This window comes from Calonectris borealis, chromosome 5 (assembly GCF_964195595.1).
Source record: "Calonectris borealis chromosome 5, bCalBor7.hap1.2, whole genome shotgun sequence".
NCBI classification, from domain to species: Eukaryota; Metazoa; Chordata; class Aves; order Procellariiformes; family Procellariidae; genus Calonectris; species Calonectris borealis.
Window position 1 is genome coordinate 19,492,557 of NC_134316.1, and position 19,084 is coordinate 19,511,640.

Consider the following 19,084-nt stretch of genomic DNA (forward strand, 5'->3'; position numbering starts at 1 on the left):
GCAAGCACACCAACTCTTATTCATAGCAAGGGGGTGTAAAGATTCAACACTTTCCTGAGTGTTGTGCAAAGAATAACAGGTTTGAGAAAGTCAGTTAAATAAGTGTAATGATAAACCTAAAGTTAAACTGGAGGACCTTTTGATTAACTTCATATTTCATGTATTACTTGCATCAGTTGAAAGCAACATGAGTTACAGAACTTCCATGAAAACAAGCCACTTACAAGCAGGTGGTTAAGCTTGATCAGTTTATTAAAAGGATTATATGACACGGTTGCCCGCAATAGCAGGGGACTGGATCTGATGACCCAGGAAGTTCTTTCCAGTCCCATGTTTCTAAGCCATGCACCAAGTGTATCCAGCCCACACTTTCACATTTGGAAAAAGCCAAAGCCACACACACACTCTCACAGAAAAAAAAAAATTCAAAAAAAAAGTCCTTGATGACACCGTTTCATTTCTCTAGATAGTCACTATGCAGAGGGAACAGAGCTAAAGTCCTGTACAGAGGATACATTTACTCGAGGTTGATGTGGTACTGAAGTCAGTTAATAATTAGATACCTCCAGGCAGATTCAGTTACAGGGCATACCAACACTGCACACTGCCAGACAATTTCTAATCAAGCCAAGAACCTCTTGCAGGAATGAGGTCTCTTCGCTAGCAAGCAGAGCACACTGAATAAGCTAAAAGCAGCTGTTCTTAAATGAACTACCCTACCAACCGTGAGTGAATGACAAATAGATGGTAAGAAGCATTTACCTACTAGACAAGATCTCTCTGCACACTCAGGCAGAAGAAGTAATTAGTTCAGAGCAGCAACCATTGCTCCTACCTTGCCTGTCTCTCAAGTACGTTCTCTTTAAAAGCTAGTCTACAGAATCAGTGCAGCCTTTCTCAAGCACTACCAAAGTAGCCGTTTGCAGCTGCCATGCAAGACACTACTTTCAAATGGTCGTCAGACAGTCCCATCATTGTGGCCAGTTTGCTAAGACAGCATATGCAGCCATAGCAAAAAGCCTTTGCAACAACTAGAGATCTAAACAATTGCCTACATTCAGCCCATCTAACTTTTAGGCACTTGGTTAAGGTGTCTGGGCCCCTAGTCACCCAGAACTCCCCCCACCCCCCCAGGAAAGGAAAAAAAAAAAAAAAACCAAAAAAAACCACTGAAGGCAGATAGTCTTAATTGCCTTCTGGAGGTCTCTTGACCCCCACTGAGCAAAGCTGCATTTCAAGCAACCAAGTTCTTAACACAGGCACCTCAGTTAGACAGGATGAATGGAGACTTGCATCTCTTCCAACAGAGTATCAATACTCTCCAAAACCAAAGGCAATTAAGCAATTAAGGTTTGCAACTCCAGTTACATTTGGACACAAACTTACAGTCAAGTAATTAAGCTGTAGTCCCTCCCTCCCAAGCATAAAAGCCTTCTACATGGAGGCTCTGCTATTTGGGTGGGGGGTGGGGGAAGCAAGCATTCTTCTTTCAAACAAAGAAGAGTGGACACTGGCTGCTTTGCCACTCATTCATGGGGAAGCTGAAGGATCAGAGAACACTTACTCAGGAGTCCTGGAATGACTAAGCACTGCTAGTGCATGCAAAGCAGAAGTAACAAGATGGTTTTTAAATTAACCCTAGTCCTCTTCTCCACCCCACAAAATTCATGCAAGTGTTTGAGAAGATAGTCAAGACATAATCAAGACATAATAGCCCCACTTTCCAAAAAGGCTTAGGTTTTTTTTTGTTGTGTTTTTTTTTGTTTTTTTTTTTTTTACATACTGTAAAAGAAATGTCCTTTTGTTTTCTTTCTGTGGGTAGAGAAATGCATTTTTGGCATGTTTGAGAATCATAGATATCTATGAAGTCCACGCTGTTTAAATTCTCCAACAAGTTTCTATAACCTGCCAAAAAAAACCATAAGCAACCTATACGTTTCCCCACTATTGACATGCATGCTCAGAGCTCTCCACTTTAGTGAAATGAGGTGTTACTTCTGTGCTGATAGTTGACGAGTCAGCATTACACGACTTTGAGACCAACTAAATTAACATTGTCGTAATATGAAAGGCAAGCACAAGTTCATTTATTTATAGCAAAGGTCTTGGGTTACAGGAGGTCAGTTCTTGCCATCTTGAAAAGATAGGGGATAACTTATTGCATACATGTGCATTATAATTTAGCAGCAAGTCATTCATAGAAACACTTCCCTCCTACTGCTTTTTTGGTTTATTATCTCAATTATATATATATTTTAGCTTTACAAAGCATTTAACACCACCTTTAAGTTAATGGTCTTTTATTGGAAAAAAAGACTAGCATTTACAACTTGGAATGGACATAAATTGTAATATCTTGAACAGCAATGTTGATAGTTGTGCTGAAGTCCACAGGCTACTCCGCCAGCTCCAAGTCATGGTACAGAAGGTTTTAAAAATATGAGAGTCCACAGATGCTCCCTTGGTGCAGGTTTCTTTTAAAAATTTTGTGAACGGTAACAGCCCGACACCCGTTTCACTATAGTGCAATGCAGACAATGTTAAACCAGTATTTTAACACAGACATGCCATCCATAGTTAAGATCATCATATTTTTGGAGCACAATGCTGCTACGTACAGGTGAACCATTCAACCTTTAGGGCATTTTCTCTAAGTTTTGCATCCTTCAACCATTTTGCTGCATACCATCCTGAGGTATAAACCAATTTTAAAGTAAACCAGCTATGACAATTTATACTACAAATTGAACTAGAATCCACTGTTGAACAAAAGAGTGGATCTTTTAGGTTGTTTTTTTTTTCCTTTTAATACAAATGTCTGACTGTGCTCAATTGTCAAGCTGCATGCATGAAAAACTGGCCAGCCCAAACAGTGTAATAGTCATTAGCAAATGGAACTTTTGAGTTCACTAAGTGCTTCCTTTTTTTTTATTTTCAAGGTAGTACAATTATTTATATTGTAAAACTGATGTTTAACTTTATCTTTTGGGGACAGGACCACCAACCATTACATGCAGTTTGTGGACAGAAGGTATTTTGACATTCAGTTTTGCTATACAGAAACAGAATGAATAAATGAACATTTTTTTTTTGCAAGAGGTAAGTAAAAGATTCAATTTGATTCTTCTAGAGGAAAAAAGGTGTAAAGGAAGTCTCTTCACTTTGCAGTCATCATCTGTACGAATTCTGAAAAGATAAAAAGTCACTGTGATTTATTGTCTCCAGAGTATTTCAACTGATAAGTCTCTTAAACACACTTGGCATAAAAAAAGCCCCTTTCACTGCATCTAAGTTTTTGTCAACAGAAGGCAACAACTGAATAAACTGGTGTCTCAAGTACTAGAATTTAATGCCCTATGCAACAGGCTTTCACTCAATCTGAGTAATGGTTTTGAGTCAAGACAAGCATCTTTTTACCTTCATAGTTGACTTGCCCATCCCCGTCAATGTCTGCTTCTCTGATCATTTCGTCTACTTCTTCATCTGTTAGCTTTTCTCCTAAGTTTGTCATAACATGACGTAGTTCTGCTGCACTGATATAGCCATTGCCATCCTGTAAGGAAAGAGTTGCACAAGATCATGATCAACAACCCTGACATTGAATAACTCTGAAACTACATCTAGGTTTCCAGTAACTGCTTCTGAACTAGTCTTTCAGCACTTAGGACAGAAATACAGACCTGGTACACTGTATAACCCTAGTACTAGTCTCACTGCCTTAGGAAGCATGCATGCCACCATATCCTTCTATACAATTATTGTACTGTAAGAATAAGCGCATGCCTGATTTGTAGCTGCAATGAGGTATTTTTAGTGCTTTTAAAGAGCTTTCAAAAATAAACCCAGAAACAAGATGGTTTTTGTTTAGTCTCTGCTGCCTAAGCAAGGCCAAAAAAAAAACCCCACCACAATTTCCCCACCCATAAGAATAAAATCAGCTTTCTCTTCTGTGTAATACTACCTCTATAACCAGACTGCAGGTGGCTAGGTTAGGCCTCTTGGATAAGATGATATAGAACAAACCTTCAAAGAAAACACTTAAATTTTACTTATAAGGAGTTGTGAAAAGCTTTGTGACAAAAAAAAAAAGAGATAATGACACTTTTAAATCAGTGTTCCCATTAGTAATATCCAAAACTAGAGCTCATCCCTAGCCATTTCAGAAATTGTCCTCTCCCACCTACAGGAAGAATACACTAGCTTAAAGCAGGAGTTCATACGGCCATCACCAGTAGATAAGCAACCTCAGTGGCTTTAAACACAAATTTAGTCTGCAGAAATAACCCCATAGGGTAGATGAAGTACTAACCAAACAATCGAACATTTCCTCTAGCATTTTCCAGCGAAGTACTAGAGACTGCCACTTTTTTCCATAAAAAGGAGTAGTAGTAAGGCCTTCTTCCACACATGTGTGTGCATCAGCTTAGCAGCTGCACCAGCCATTGCTCAACACAATGCTCTTGTAACATCTGTCATATCCAAGCAATCCAAAGAGGGGAACCCCTGTTCTAGAAATAATTGACCATCATGTATGCCCAGGTATCCTTAAAGAAGACAGAGGGAGTTGAGCTCTTAAGTTTTCCTGAAAGCAACCTCAAAGTCCACATCTTGAAAACAGAACACGCAATACTTCATGTCCCTCTAAATACTGGTCACATCATCTTAGCTTCAAAAGCTTCCATAAAGAAGTGTAAAACCTTGTGCATCCATGCAAACATTTCCCCATTCCCCCAAAGTCAGAAGGTACAGGAATAACCCCATCCCTCCACTATACCTCCCCCCCCCCCAAAAAAAAAAACCACCCCACAAGCATCAAGTTCTGCTCATCTCTGCTCCTAAGGAAAGGCCAGAAAGTTTTCCTCATGGATCAGCCTAAAGCTTAGACCTGCTGTGTAAAGCAGGTAGAACCAGCCTGCCAACAGTCCCGGTTCTGTTTCCAGAACAGTCCCTGCTCTGTTTCCAACTCCTCTGCTTCTACTAGAGTACTTTTTTTTTTCCTTCTAGACAAGAACAGAGAAAACCCTGAGGAAAAAATGGACATCATTACTGCTTCTAAAGAGTATTTGTACTTTTATTAATACCTTGTCAAAGACTCGGAATGCTTCACGGATTTCTTCCTCACTGTCTGTGTCCTTCATTTTTCTGGCCATCATGGTTAAAAATTCAGGGAAGTCGATAGTGCCATTGCCTTAATGAAAAGAAACTTCCAAAAATTAAACTTCCATGCTTTTCTTTATACAAAAAAAGAAGAATCTGGCATTTAATTTAGCCAGGGACAAGACTGACAGATCCTCTGTAAACCATTCTTATAGAAGAACTGGATCTTCTCCCCCAATTGCTACCACTGCCTTTTTGCTATTACAATGTGCAGCAGCCACTGTCACTGCAGTGTTTTGGCACAACAAAAATCAACTGTTGCCTTCTCTCCGGGTCAAGTCATACCATTTGCCACCCAAGTTGCAAGTAAAATGTCAGTCTGATGCTCAAGGCTAACAATATTAAGACTTATCTTTACTTCAAATCACTTCCCAAAATTAATCGTTTAGTTTCTTCAGAATCTCCCAATTGCTGTAGGAGATTCCAGAAGGGAATGTATTATAAAGCTGGCACTACAAATCCAGAATATCTAAAATTTGAGAAAATTACACTTCACTAAGCTGCTCATAAATACTTGTTCCTTGTTAAAAATCAACTTCCTTACCAACATGTGTTGTACACCACAAAAGTAATGCACCGTTTTAAGGGGCAACAAGGACGTGCGAATTCCAGTGACATGATAAAAGCTGCTATTATTTGGTATTTCTGATAAGCTTAGCAGTAGGTGTTCTTATAGGTATTTCACTGCAAAACTGAAAATCCCTGGTAAAAATCTTATGGGCGAGGCCTGGATGTTGAGTTCTTCATTCAAAGCAAGGATTCAAACTTCAGGCTGCTCAAAGCTATGAGAAAAGTGGTATGGTGAAGAAACAAGTTCTTTAAAACAGCAGAAACTAGATTTGTATAGCCAGGATTCAGCCCTATATGCCAAAAAAACCTGCATTAAATAGTCCACAGTGCAACTAAGATCTACACATTGCTTGAGGGAAACATACAAACTTATTGGGTAAGTATAGCAAAGAAGCTAAATAAATGCAGTTTAAGAAAACCTTTGCAGCTTAGGGATTCCAGATTAAGACATACACAGCTATTTATCATCATGGCCAGCTTCATCTACCAACTAAATCTGAATACAGGTCTTGTACTCAGCTTTGAAAAATCCTCAGTGAACAAGTAGAATAATAGCAAAGCATTCTGCCATAAAACAAGTTTAAACAGATGGGCAAGCATACTTAACTGAAGTCCTCAGTCTCCTTTCATTTTTAATCTACTAGTGCAGCACTGTTGACTGCAGCCTAGACAAGCCACTACACACAAATTCCACGTAGCACTGCAAACCCTAAAGTTTTCAGTATCTGCAAAAGTTAGCAAATAAGGTCAACTTACACTTTTAGGAAAGTAGTTGCAAGTAGTCTGATAATCAGATAATCTATACTCTTGCCAATATACTTTCATTCTTCTTTTACAGATATATTAGAGAAAAATCACTATCACAACCAACATACAAGATCAAAGCCTGGACATCACTGAGCAGGGGAAAGCATTTTTCCTTTTTGTAACTGCTAGCCTGTCTGGAGTCTCAGAAACAAGAATGTGCAGTTACCCTTTCTGGCATCCATTTAAAATAATTCTGATAGACTTGATACAGGAAGGTTTTTCTGCTTTTGCCTCCAATCCCTCCCCCCTATCTATTAGTGATCTAATACACTACATTACACTATACAGTCTCTCCCTGTTGTGTTTTCAATTCTTGGAAGTTTAGCACTATTCCACTCCTACCACATTTTTGGCCTTAGAGAAAACCACAGACATTAGTACAGCTATTAAGACCAACATGGGCTGATGACACATGTATAGAAAAGCTGGGTGGAAACGCAGGTTAACAGCAGGTCAGGGCAAGTCAGATAGCAATAGGATGCCTGTGACCCATAAAATATTAAAGACAAACAGCATAACTTTGTCTCTGCCCATCCCCTTTTTCAGATTCTCTCCAATACTGCTAGCATCTTTGACTGCTGTGCAGAGAGAAATCAAAAAATTGACACCCCTCTGAGTTTAGATTCTATAGAGTATTTTGAAACTGCTGCAAGAGATCAATGTCACAGAATCTTCTCTATGCAGTCCAAGCCTCCGAGGTGTGGAGGTCATACATACTTAAGATGATCACAGTGCTAATAACTACCTTTCCAACACTTACCATCAGCATCTACCTCGTTGATCATATCCTGCAATTCTGCTTCTGTTGGATTTTGACCCAATGACCTCATGACAGTTCCCAGTTCTTTTGTTGTGATAGTACCATCACCATCTTTGTCAAATAGGGAAAAGGCTTCCTTGAATTCTAGAGGCAGAAACAGTCCCAGTGTTTAGTAACATCACCAGCATGAGAAAACTGCATACTAAAAATGCACTGCACAGACAATGCCTGGTAGAATTTTAAGAAACATTCTATCTAACTGTCCATGTACTGAGAGAATTAACACTCAACTATTAACAAAAAAATTCCTTACAGTACCAACACATAATTTGCATAGTATATTCGAACTTATTTCATGTGGCTATTATCTCCATTACAATTCTGTAATGCATTTCAACATCATCTTACTTGAGGCACAGTTGCACCATAAACAGCAGCTGTGTGGACTTACAGGAACAATAAGTGTTGTCATTTACCACTTATTTTTAAGGCAGCAGACAATAAGAATTGATATCATCCACAAGTGGGTGACTGGTCTCCAGAAGGTCAAATAATGCTACTTCTCCTAACCAGTTTGAATTACAGACATTCTGTTAGAAGTTATTTAAAAGCCATTGGCTTACATTAATGTGTAATAAATCCACTTTAGGTTTATACATTGCCATTTCATTTCAAGTTTATCTTCACTTTATTAAAAAGAAAAGAGTACCTAGGTCTGCTTTGACTCCAAGAAGTTCACTGAGACTAGCAATTATTTCTGTTTGCAAGAAATCTAGAAGGACTTGGCTCAAGTCTGAAAGTCTAAAAAAAAAATCACTATCTGTAGTCCAAGGAACAAGCAGTCTAAATTAAGAGGCAATGAACCAGTAATCTTCCAGAATGTTTGGGGTTTTTTTTTTAAAAAAAAAGTGAGTGCTTTTTAGACAAGTGTTAGTACAGATTTGAAATTGTCAAAAAGTTTTTTTCCATTATGTTTGAGGTAATATATTTTCTTTTAGTCACAAGGAGTTAGCAAAAAAAAAGTCACCTCTCATCAAGACACTTACCAGCAATCTGTTCTTCAGTCAGCTGATCAGCCTACACGAAGAATAGAACATTTTAGAATATTGTTTACCTCTAGCTATGTCAAGCCATGAGACACTTCCTTTAGATTTCAGTAGTGATTTATCATTACTTTTACAAAGCCACTTTCAACCCCTGGAATTCTGCCTCTGCAAGGAGATTCCACTCACCTACACGACGCAGCCGTTTCCAAAAGCATGTAAGCTAATTTGTTTTGAAACTGCACAGGAAGAACCGGACATGCCATCCTTCGACTTGAAAAATCCGATTTGGTCAAGTGAAGGACACAGGGCAGGCTCCTTGCAATTGGTCAGAGAGGCACAAAATCCTTAGTGACATATGTTTGGGGCTTCACACCACATCAGATGTCATTTCCAGCTGTATAGTGACCTCAGTACTGCGTGGGGGTATTTGCACATTAGTGGGCTAATGACAAGTGTGCCACCTAGTGATCTAACACTACTGAAGTCTGCCCGCCCCCACCACATTGCTTCAAGTATTAGCCTAGTGTAAGCTTAACAGAAAGGACCATGCTGTGATATTAGGAGGAATTACTACTCGGTATTATGGAGATTTTTGCCATCTCTGACAAAGAAAACGCCAGTTTTCAAGCATCACCTTAAACTGCTTGGCTGAATGGAAAAATAAGGTGCCTCACACTGATATGCAGGTTGTTTTATACATCATTTTAAGTGGCAAGATTTAAAATGCCTGCTAATGACCTTCTGCACATCAAGAGGCCACTGCTGCATCCAAAGGTATACAGCTCAGTGGGCAATTAAACGGGCTTTCCCAGAGCTTAACTGTGCTAACCACAACCTTCCAGAAGCCTCTCCCTTCTGTATGGATAGAGCATCACAAAAAGCTCCGCTGTTTGGACTCAAAGGAGCTAACCAGTTATCTATGGAAAAATATGCATTTTCCTAGTAATTAAAAAAGAAAAATCGCCTGGATTTTACACACCTAGTCACAGATACTAGAGAATACAAGGTACTAACTCCTTTTATACCCATTTTATTGGGCAGTTTTTACTAATAGAACAGAGAATTTTCTAGGTCAGAGAAAGCAGGCATCTTGTAACCCTTTTGTCCTAAAATACCATTATTCAAGTATAAAACTACTTAACTGCAGTAAAGAGCAACAAATACAATGGAGAATTAACAGGCTATACAATCTGTTACGCTCTTGCACAGGTGAACAGGCTAGGGTTGAAAGCCTGCTGTATATGTTAAGTGACATACACAGATTTCATCTGTCAGTGAAAAGGTGTTGGGTAGTTTTTTTTTTTAATGTTTTGATGTCTGTATGTAATGATTAAACAATTCCCCATATTCACAATGGGTTGGGGGGGAGAAAAGGGTAGAAATGCTAACAGCTAAAGACAGAGTTCAAATTTAATAAATCTTCTTCAATAACAGCAGAAAACTTGTGTTCAAAATCCAGTTTGACTTTCCGCAGTCTCTTCGTGATTTTCCAGAAAATGCGAGGTTTTACTTAAAGATTATCTAAGGAATTTACATAACAGACTCAATGCCCTGCAGAAGAGGAAACAGAGCCACACCTCGGCAAAAACCTCCAACCCACAGCACCAGTTCATTGCCCCATTAGCCGGAGCTCACTGGATATTTCTAAAAATCGTGTTTCGAATTAAATAAAAAAAAACCCCACAACAAAAGCACACACGGCCATGCCAGAAGCACGCAACCCGACCCTAAACCGCCATGGGGTTCACCTTCCCGAGCAACAGGCATAACCACTGCCCGCTCGCCCCCGCTACAGGACAAAGGTACCCAGGGCTGGAGCCATCACCCCACCCAGCCAAGTCATCAAATCCTGTCCTGGTGATGTCAGCCTTCCCCGACGGGAAGGGGAGATGGAGAGACAGAGCCGAGGAACACCCAGATTGCCAAAATGCGATTAGAGGTCAGCCTGCAACTGTTTGGCCGCTCTCGTAGGAAGCGAAAAACCGCCGGGAAAATCCCAGCCCTTCCTCTCGCCCTCTTTTGCGAGGAGTCCGGGCTGGCACCGCAGCGCCCGACGGCCGGGGGCCGTGAGCTGCTCCCGGAGCCCACCAGCGATGCGCTTCGGAGGGCGAGGCGGAGGCTTGCATCGCCCGGGCGGCGGAGCGGAGGCTCGCAGCCCGCCGGGCGCAACAGGCGCCCTTCCCGGCCAGCAGCCACCCACTGCTGCAGTGCGTCCCCGTTCCCCCTCCCTCTCCAGCCGCCGGCCACACCACGTCCTCATCCTTCAGCCGGGAGGGCGCTTCGGCTCCGCAGCCAGCCTCCCGCATCCCCTTCCCTCCCCTCGGCGGCGGGGGCAGCGGCTCTTCTTCCCCCGCAGCTCCCGGGGGAGAGGGAAGGCTGCCCCGCCCCCCCCCCCCCCCCGCCGAGCCCCCCAGGCGGGCGTTGGGCCGCTTCCAGCCGAGCAACGCGCACTGCGCCCCGGTCCCCCCCAGCCGGGGGGTGCGCGGGGGCCGGGGAGGAAGAGGAGGAGACATGATGTAATGCAGACAGCGATGGGCTTCGCCGCGGCTGCTGCGTTTTTTTGGGGGATGGGGGGGGGCTAAGGCGCAGTAGCTGCAGCGCGGTGCCCTCCCCCGGGCCGCCCCCCCTCTCCCTGCGCAGTGCAGCTGGTGCCGGAGCCGAGCGGGATCCTCGCCCGCAGACCCGTGCCCCACCCGGCGCAGCCCCCGCCCCGCTACCCGCCCTGCCCGGCGGACGGGCCGCGGCCCCGGGGAGACGCGCCCGGCCGTTTCCGGAGGGGAGCGAGCGCCGCATGCGGGGGAAGGCGAGGCGGGGCCGCGGCGGGAGGGCGCGGGGCCGGGGCGCCCAGACGGCAGGCCCCGGGGAAAGGGGAAGGAAGCGGCGGAAGAGGAAGGGCCGCAGCTCCGCAGCGATTCCGCGCAGCGCGGCGGGAGGGCGTCCGCAGCCACGAGCCCGCTCACCCCGCGGAGACCCGGCGGGAAGGGCTGCGGCCTCCCGCCGCCCCATCCCCGCGAGGCTCCCCCCCACTCCTGCCCGGGGAGAGTCCGACCCCGCCGGCCCGACCGTCCCCAGCTCGGCAGCGAGCCTCCAGCGCGCCAGGCCCCGCGGCAGCCCGGGCACCTGCGCCGCGGTCGGTCGAGCTACCTACCATGGCGCGGCGGCGGGCCCAGCGGCGGCTGCACGAACTGCGCGACCACGAGCGGCGGCGGCTGCTGCCTCCTCCCCGGCGCGGCTCGAAGTGCTGGGGATGTGAGCCTGCGCCGCTCCGCTATATATGTAGGGCTGTATCCCTCCGCCGGAGCGGGGCCTTTTTCTCTCCTCCCCGGCGCGGTATGTGTGAGGGTGACTGCGGCGAGCAGCCCTGCCCCCTCCGCGGCCCGGCCCCTCCCCCGGCGGGCCCGCTCTCGTCCGTCCCCCTCCCCCGCCGCTTCCCCCTCAGCCCCGCGGGTGCTAGCCCCCAGAGGCGCGGCCGGCGGCCGCCTGCCCGCTGCGGGAGCTGGGGCCGGGGCGGGCTCCAGCCCAGCGGTGCCCCCCGCCCAACCCCCGCCGTGCTCCTCTCCCTTTCCCCTGTCTCCTCGCCCCCGAGGTAAGAACCACGCAGCGACAGGCGGGCGAGTAGGCCCTCCGTCCCGCCGCCCGGGGGACAGGCCCCGCTCCCGGGGGTGACATGGCTGCAGCCCACCGCGGGCCGCCCCCCCCGCCTAGCCGGGCGGCGAGGGCCGAGGCCGGCCTGGCCCCGGCAGTGGCCATTTTCGGCCGAGCGCTGGTGCCGGCGGAGCCTGCGGGGGGCGGCCGGGCCGGCGGGGAGAGAGCTGCCTGCCGCGGGGCTGCGTCACCGCAGGGACCCCGCCGGCCCCGCTTCGAGGCCTCGTCGCTCTCTAGGCTGAGACCCCGGGGGTGAGGGGAATCTCGGCCGAGTTGGTGCTTTTTTTTTTTTCTACACAGCATCCCCGCTGGCGGTGCGGTGGCCTGCGCTGCGCCCCGGGGAGCCCGGAGCGGCACCTGGGAGAGGAGGATGGCACGGGGCGGGGTGCGTTAATAAAGCACATTCTTTGGGGAAATATGAACCACGAGGGGGGTACGACAGAGGCTCTAAAGCTGGTATGTTGAAGCGAGCACAGCTGCTTTTTTTTTAATCGTAGGGCTTTTGTCAAGTACCGAAATCTAGGTGATGGTAAAATTCAATCCACGATCAGATGGTCTACAACTGACGTGTCACTTCAGCCCCTTCTCTGCAGAACGGCTGTAGCCTGCAAGTGAGAGGCAGCAAAAGCATGTGCTGATGTCAAATGTTTATTTCATTTCTTCTCTGTCTGCTCTGGGTTTGAGGATTTTGTCCACCAACTGATAATAATCCAGGTAAATATTGTAGCATTCACACTGTACCTCCTTTAATAGGTATGGAGGCACAAACAAATATGAAACCACATTGGAATCAAGGATTTTGGTTCCATTCATGACAGGTACCCTTAGATTTTGAGCTTCCTTGTAGTTCAGGATATTTTTAGATAAGGTTTTGGTTTGGGCCTCTCTCTGGATTGGGAGGCTAGCAGTATTTCCAATGTGGTCATTATTCTGATAATCTGCTTGCAGTATAGCAGGAAATCTTTTAAAATACATTTTTTCTATTTTTCTGTCTTTGAAAAATCATCCATACTTTCAGTGTTTGAAATAAAGACAAAATCAGTTGGGTTCTGTTTGTTTAACAATTTCAATAGCTCTAGCACTGAAGTTACAATTTATTTGCTTGCCTTTCTGGAACACAGTGGTAGGTTGGCAAACACAACAGTTACCTGTTTACAGTCTAGAAGGATTTCTCATAGCAAACCAAATAGCATATTTAATGTGTTATAGTTTGGTCCCCAAACCATCCTAACATTTGTCTAGGAACTAGTATATGAAATGGTGTCAGAAAACCAATTTGCAGCTGGCTAGTCTGCAAATGATAGGTTTATAGACAGCTTCCATTTTAGATGCAGGATGCCCAGCCTCCTCTTTTTAATATACTTTTTTTTTTAAACTACTAAGCAGTGACGTTGGATTTTTTTTTTTTTGCTATGAAAGAACATGCAAATAGATCTTTTGTTTTCAAACCAGACCAACAGTTTTAAGATCTTATTTTCCCAGCTTAATTTCTTTCTGGAAAACATGGCACATTGATTGATGGGGGCTACAAGAGCTTTTGCTTGGATAAGTGAATCTTGGAACTCCCCGAGTCTCACACGGATGTCTGAAGAACAATGTTCATGTACAAATCATTCACCTCATTGTGCTGGTCTTACACAGGTGAAGATCTCATTATTGAAACACTGAATTCTATATAAATATTGGGCTAAGAAATTTGTACAGTTATCTCACAAAGATAAATAGCTAATGCAGTCTCATGGTCTTTGGCCAAAACATTTCTAACGTGGAAGGCTGAAGGTATTATCAGGAGAAGAATCTTACCAACATTTAAATGTGGTTTAGAATGTGGGTGCCTTATTTTAGTCTCTTTAAAGCTAATTTTACGTGCATGTTGTGTGTTCTTCCATTGATCCAGACCTTCACTTGTTGGAAAGTGAAGGGATTAGATTTATCTGTTGAGGAGAGGCTATGAGACAAGTAATTAAAGTTTATGTAGATTCTCTTACAAAGTATCAGCATTACAGCGTTTGGACATACGTGAAGAAACTTGGAAATGTGAAATAAAAAGCCACTCAATCACATTCAATGAATGTTGCCAAAGATTAACAGGGCCTTTGAGTAGAAGGATTGCTGTGCATGTATTCCTTTTTTTTTTTTTTTAAACTTTTTGTGTCTACTTTTGCTAACTCTTGATGATTCACACTAATAATTCATTTATATTAGAAATGGATTTTTAAAATAAAGTTACTTTTAAAGTAGTCTGGAATAGAGTTATCTTGCTTTATTTAAGAAAAATTTCAGGATGATCAATTAAGGTGCCACAGTTAGGTTCTGCAGTAGTTTCTATTAAATTGCATCATTCTGTATTTGAAAATATTTCACAGCTAATGCACCAAAATAACATTCTTTCTGACTAAGGGGAATTTTTTTTCCTAATTTGACATATGGCAGTGATAAATGTAAACAAAACAGAATACTAATTTTTTGCTGCTTATTTAATGTAGGAAAAAACTCATCTAAACTGGCATCTGCCTGCTCCTTGTACATTTGCTTTCACTCAATTGTACAGCTAGATTTTGATCAATATTCTTTTTCTCCTAAAATTTACATTCAGTTGCGGGCAGGCAAGAAATGCCCCTGTCATTCCAATGACACAATGTCAGATGATTTGCCAGGATCTTCTACAGTCTCATTCAGAATCTCCTGGATCTCAGTGGGAGCTGGACTGGGCCATGGAATTACTCAGTATTTGTGCCTAAAACCATAGCACTTGGCCATCCCATTGCTACAGAGCTTTTTTATGAACAGAGGGCTATGCGATAGCTATTAAGATGAATTTCTGACTGGATAGATTTACTTGTTCTAAATTATTTTACTCTCTATCACTAAGCTTGCTTTTGTTTAAGCTGCAGTATTAACAAAAGATTATTTTATACGTTTATTAGTTGCAGTGAAAGACTTGCAACCATTCTACCTAGCATTACATTTCTAAATTTTGCCTTAATATGATAGTAAGGTTACAGTGTTGGTCTCTGTTTCTGCAGAGACTTAACATGTCCGTTCTTTGGGAGAGGCCTAACAAGGAGGAATTATGTTAAGAACTCAGAAAAATAATAAAAAATAATAAACCTTACTACTTACATGCAAGGTATGCTTTTCAACCTTGGCTTTGTTAACATAAACACTGAAGAACATGGCCTTACACATATCAATTGTTTTCTCATATTATATATACATAAGTTAAAAAAAAAAATCAAAATTAAAACATTTCACAGACATCTGCCCTGGAGATGGATGTGAGAACAGATGGACAGAAGTTTGTCATATCATTTAATGCACAGCTGGGAGGCTGATATTATGGCGATAAGCATAGCTAACCAGTATATAATAAGTTACAAGTATAAGACGCCAAAATCAAGTATATACGGGTGTGCAACATCTGTGCAACTGGAACAAATTCATAATTAGTTTTCATGGCTATAATATTGCCAGTTATATGTGGGAGTTACCCAAACTGGGTTTTAATTTGTTGTACTACTTTTCAAGTCAATTGGAATTCTGTTGGTATATCAGAAAATAGTTTTTTACCCTCTCTATAAAATTCTGTTCATATAGGCAATGTTTTTTGGGGAGACTGTTTTCCACAGAATTAATGTTTCTAAATGCCATTGGCAGCTGTGAAGATCTAAGCCAGTATCCTTATAAAAATACTCTATGAGCTTCACTAAGATTGCAAATAAGTGGGTGGAATTCCATTGAAATAAAAAGCTAGAACAGAATTTAATTTGACCACATTTATACAAAATGTGAAAATAAAAATTGCTTTAATCTTAACATTTACATTTCCAGACCTGTAGCTCTTTTAAATGGGCACACACATGCTCCTGTAGATCACTGTTTCTTTTTTGAGAGAGAGAAAAAAAAACCAAAACACCTCAATCTTTTATATGCTCATGATTTCTTTATATTTGCCTCATTCCCACTGGTGTGTATCAAAATCACATACAATTATGGATTTTCACTGAGCGTTAAGTGTTAGAAGGCCATCTATGTAATTGAGTAACAGAGGTTGTTACCTACGTTGAGTGTCCATTGTCTTGTAAAGTTTTAGATGGTGATATAAAACTGATTTAGCCGATGGTTAGAACTAAATTATTTACACATTGCAATTAAATTAGTGAATCCTTTCTACGTAGCTATGTAAATTGGCATCCTGAGGCCCAATAATTTGAAAAGTTTCATGTTTTACACTTAGGGCAGTTTGAGTTGGGAACCTTTAAGACCCTATCTTGAAAAGACTTGCACAGATGGGAATTACAGACCTGCTCTGTAATTCATAAATTCATATGTAATAAATACGAATTTACATAAATTTCAGTAAATTCAGTCATACATCTTGCAGAGTAAACATTCTAAAATAATTCTTTTAAACCAAAGTGCTTTTCCCTACTTTTTTACACTTGAAATGTAAAATAAATGACAAAAAACCAAAACTTTTTCACATAGTCTTAAAAAAACGACCTTTCTTCATAGTCCTATCAAGAGTTCTCTAGAAACATCGCAGTGTGTGAAAACAGGATTTTCCTTCTCAGTTTTTGTAATTGCCAGTTTCATAGAAGGGTAAACATTGGATGATTCATGATCTAAACAGAAGTTACTCGTTCCATTTCTCTATTGTTTGTTTTGTTATCATTAGTGTTTTTACGGATAAAAACCAAATTGTATCCACTATTTTTCAAGAATCAAATGCAGAAGAGGACAGAATATTTATGTATGTGTTTGCTAAGTATTTCTTATTTTTACATAACATTGTCAAGCATACCTAGGTCATGCTTCTTCACTGTTGGATACATATATATGAACTATATTCCCTGATGATGATTCCAGTTAATACATCTGTCAAAGGAAAGTAATTCATTTTTACCACAAATATATTTTAAAATATTCTGTATAGAAAGATATGTATGGGAACAGTCATTCTAATGATAGGAAAAGTTCTGTTTCTAATTTCAGTAGACGGATTCCTCAAAATCTTAAATGATACAGTGTAACAAACAATAAAACAATTCTTAGTCAGATTTACCTTATTAAGAACAATAAAACAATTCTTAGTCAGATTTACCTTATTAGGAATGACTTGAGTTTGCATTTCATTTCTTAAGAATATGCTGGAAAACTGAGTGGGCCAAAAACTGGTTTACTTTATAGGTTCAAATTTCTGTGTTAGAATTAATAGATAAAAGCTTAACAGCTGTTGCTGTTAGCTACAGATTTTGAACCAATATATAGCTTATAAAGGTATAATAAACAATGGTAAACAAATATGCTTCAGAATTTAAGTCCTGAAGAAAGGCTGGAAATCAGTTTGTTCAACTCCAGTACTGTTGTTTCTTATTTCAGTTTGTCCTATTTAACATAGAAAAAAAAATCTTCAAAGATATTCAGGATTGCTTTTTTACATAACGGAAATTATTAAATGAGCCGTTTGCATTGTTTCTTACACCTCTCCTTTGTCCATGAGTAATTCATTTTCATCTGATACTTCCTGTGGGGCAAACCGGGACATTAATTTTGCAATAAAAGTCCCAGCTAAATTTAATTAAAATATATATATATATATGAGAATATACATGACATAGGCAGACAGGTATGTAAAATCCACAGATACATCCTCTAATGGCCAAGCCTCCCTTACTTAACCCCAAGTTGTAATTTTGTAGTAGGTCTACGTTAAAAAAAAATTTCTTTGGGTCACGGAGGGCTCTCATAAGTCTCCATGCTACAGCTAGAGGTAAAAAATTCAACAACTCCACATACGCAGTTCAAGGGTGATCATAATTTTAAATCAGAATCATAGTTTCTGGTACAGATTTTCATCAACTGTAAACATGCCCTGAAGTCAATAAATCCATGTTAATTTGCATCAGTTAGGGATTTATTCTTCCCTTCCTTTCTCTCACAAACCCGAAACGAGGAGTTTCTATCAGTTTGTCAGATTCCTTGGGATAAGAAGCTACAAGATCAAAACCATCTGAGTTAATGGATGTCAAATACTGCTGTCCAAGAGACATCCAGTATTCTAATCCTTCATACTATGCAGCTGGCCTGAGGTGAGAAGTATTATACATACATCCCAAATTACAGATGCTGGAAGACAGAATCATTGCCAGGCGGTACTCTTCTTCATTTGTCTTAAGTACATGAAGAAACCTATGGAATCATTACACTTCTTCAGACAGCTATTTTATGTTGTTTGTGTCCGCAGTAATAATAAACCCACCTAATAATGAAATAACTTCTCCAACTGCCTGATCACTATTTTTTGGGGGAAAAAAACCCTAAGTTTTTCAACAACCTTGAAGAGAAGACGCATTTCTAGTATCAGTTCCGAGAAACTGTAAAAATAAATTCCAATCTCTGCAGCCTATTGCTGGAGAGCCAACAGACTGCCTCTCCCTTGGGAACCTGGCATGACAGTACCTAGGAAATCCTCTACTGACGGCTCGTCTTTTTTAAAGTCTTTTAGTGAAAAGAATTTTTAAAACAACAGGAACATCTGATGTCTCCAGAATATAGGTTTTGATATCCCCCTTAAGGTTTCTCTTTGATCCAGTTCTTTGTCTAGAACTTTAGGTTCTTAACACTTTAGGTTCTTAACACTAGGACGTGTGAAGTCCAGCCTCTTAAAATGTCTGACCCTCAGAGCATGCATGTCTCTCCATCCTAAAGCACTTCACATAATTGTTGAAATTCCAGAAATGGTACTGAGAAAACCTGTCTTCCTTTGTAAACCTGGAAAATAGAGCTGTCCCATGGGGCCTGCTATTCTTCCCAATGTTTTTGTGAGGGTACAGTTCACATCAGCTACCTAATTAAATCTCTGTTCTGCCTGCCTTATTCTGAGGCTGTCAGCTTCTGTGAAATAAGAATATGCCTAAAATCTGGTCTGTCCCAGGCATCTAACACTTTGTGCACACGTTTCCTGGCAAGCAGCATTGACCTTCCCCACAGTATGGCTATTATGTTATTATTTTTGTGGTAGCAGAAGTATGCTAGATGCTAATGAAGTACTTATATTTAATAAGTGCACTGTTATGTGCTGGCTGTGAAGCTGTCA

General features: G+C 42.0%; 1 protein-coding gene and 1 long non-coding RNA gene across 2 annotated transcripts; one reads left to right on the forward strand and one right to left on the reverse strand.

The window, feature by feature from the left end:
* Nucleotides 1-2,065: 2,065 nt before the first annotated feature.
* On the reverse strand, nt 2,066-11,731 carry CALM1 (calmodulin 1). The gene is made up of 6 exons (XM_075151290.1): nt 11,489-11,731; nt 8,341-8,371; nt 7,295-7,438; nt 5,082-5,188; nt 3,418-3,553; nt 2,066-3,186 (listed from the first exon to the last, which is right to left on the reverse strand). The coding sequence occupies exons 1-6, from the start codon at nt 11,489-11,491 to the stop codon at nt 3,158-3,160; spliced, it is 450 nt and encodes a 149-aa protein (XP_075007391.1). The 5' UTR covers nt 11,492-11,731; the 3' UTR covers nt 2,066-3,157.
* A 68-nt stretch (nt 11,732-11,799) lies between these two features.
* Nucleotides 11,800-14,225, forward strand: LOC142083259 (uncharacterized). The gene is made up of 4 exons (XR_012674005.1): nt 11,800-11,926; nt 12,286-12,370; nt 12,483-12,699; nt 13,468-14,225. It is a non-coding gene; the product is annotated as an uncharacterized LOC142083259 (long non-coding RNA).
* Nucleotides 14,226-19,084: the final 4,859 nt, after the last annotated feature.

Excerpts from the sequence above, each read along its gene's own strand:
- CALM1 (XM_075151290.1), bottom strand. Across the intron at positions 3,554-5,081 it reads CATTCCGAGTCTTTGACAAG|GATGGCAATGGCTATATCAG; the intron begins GTATTAATAAAA and ends CTTTCCTTACAG. Across the intron at positions 3,187-3,417 it reads TGGGCAAGTCAACTATGAAG|AATTCGTACAGATGATGACT; the intron begins GTAAAAAGATGC and ends TTATCTTTTCAG.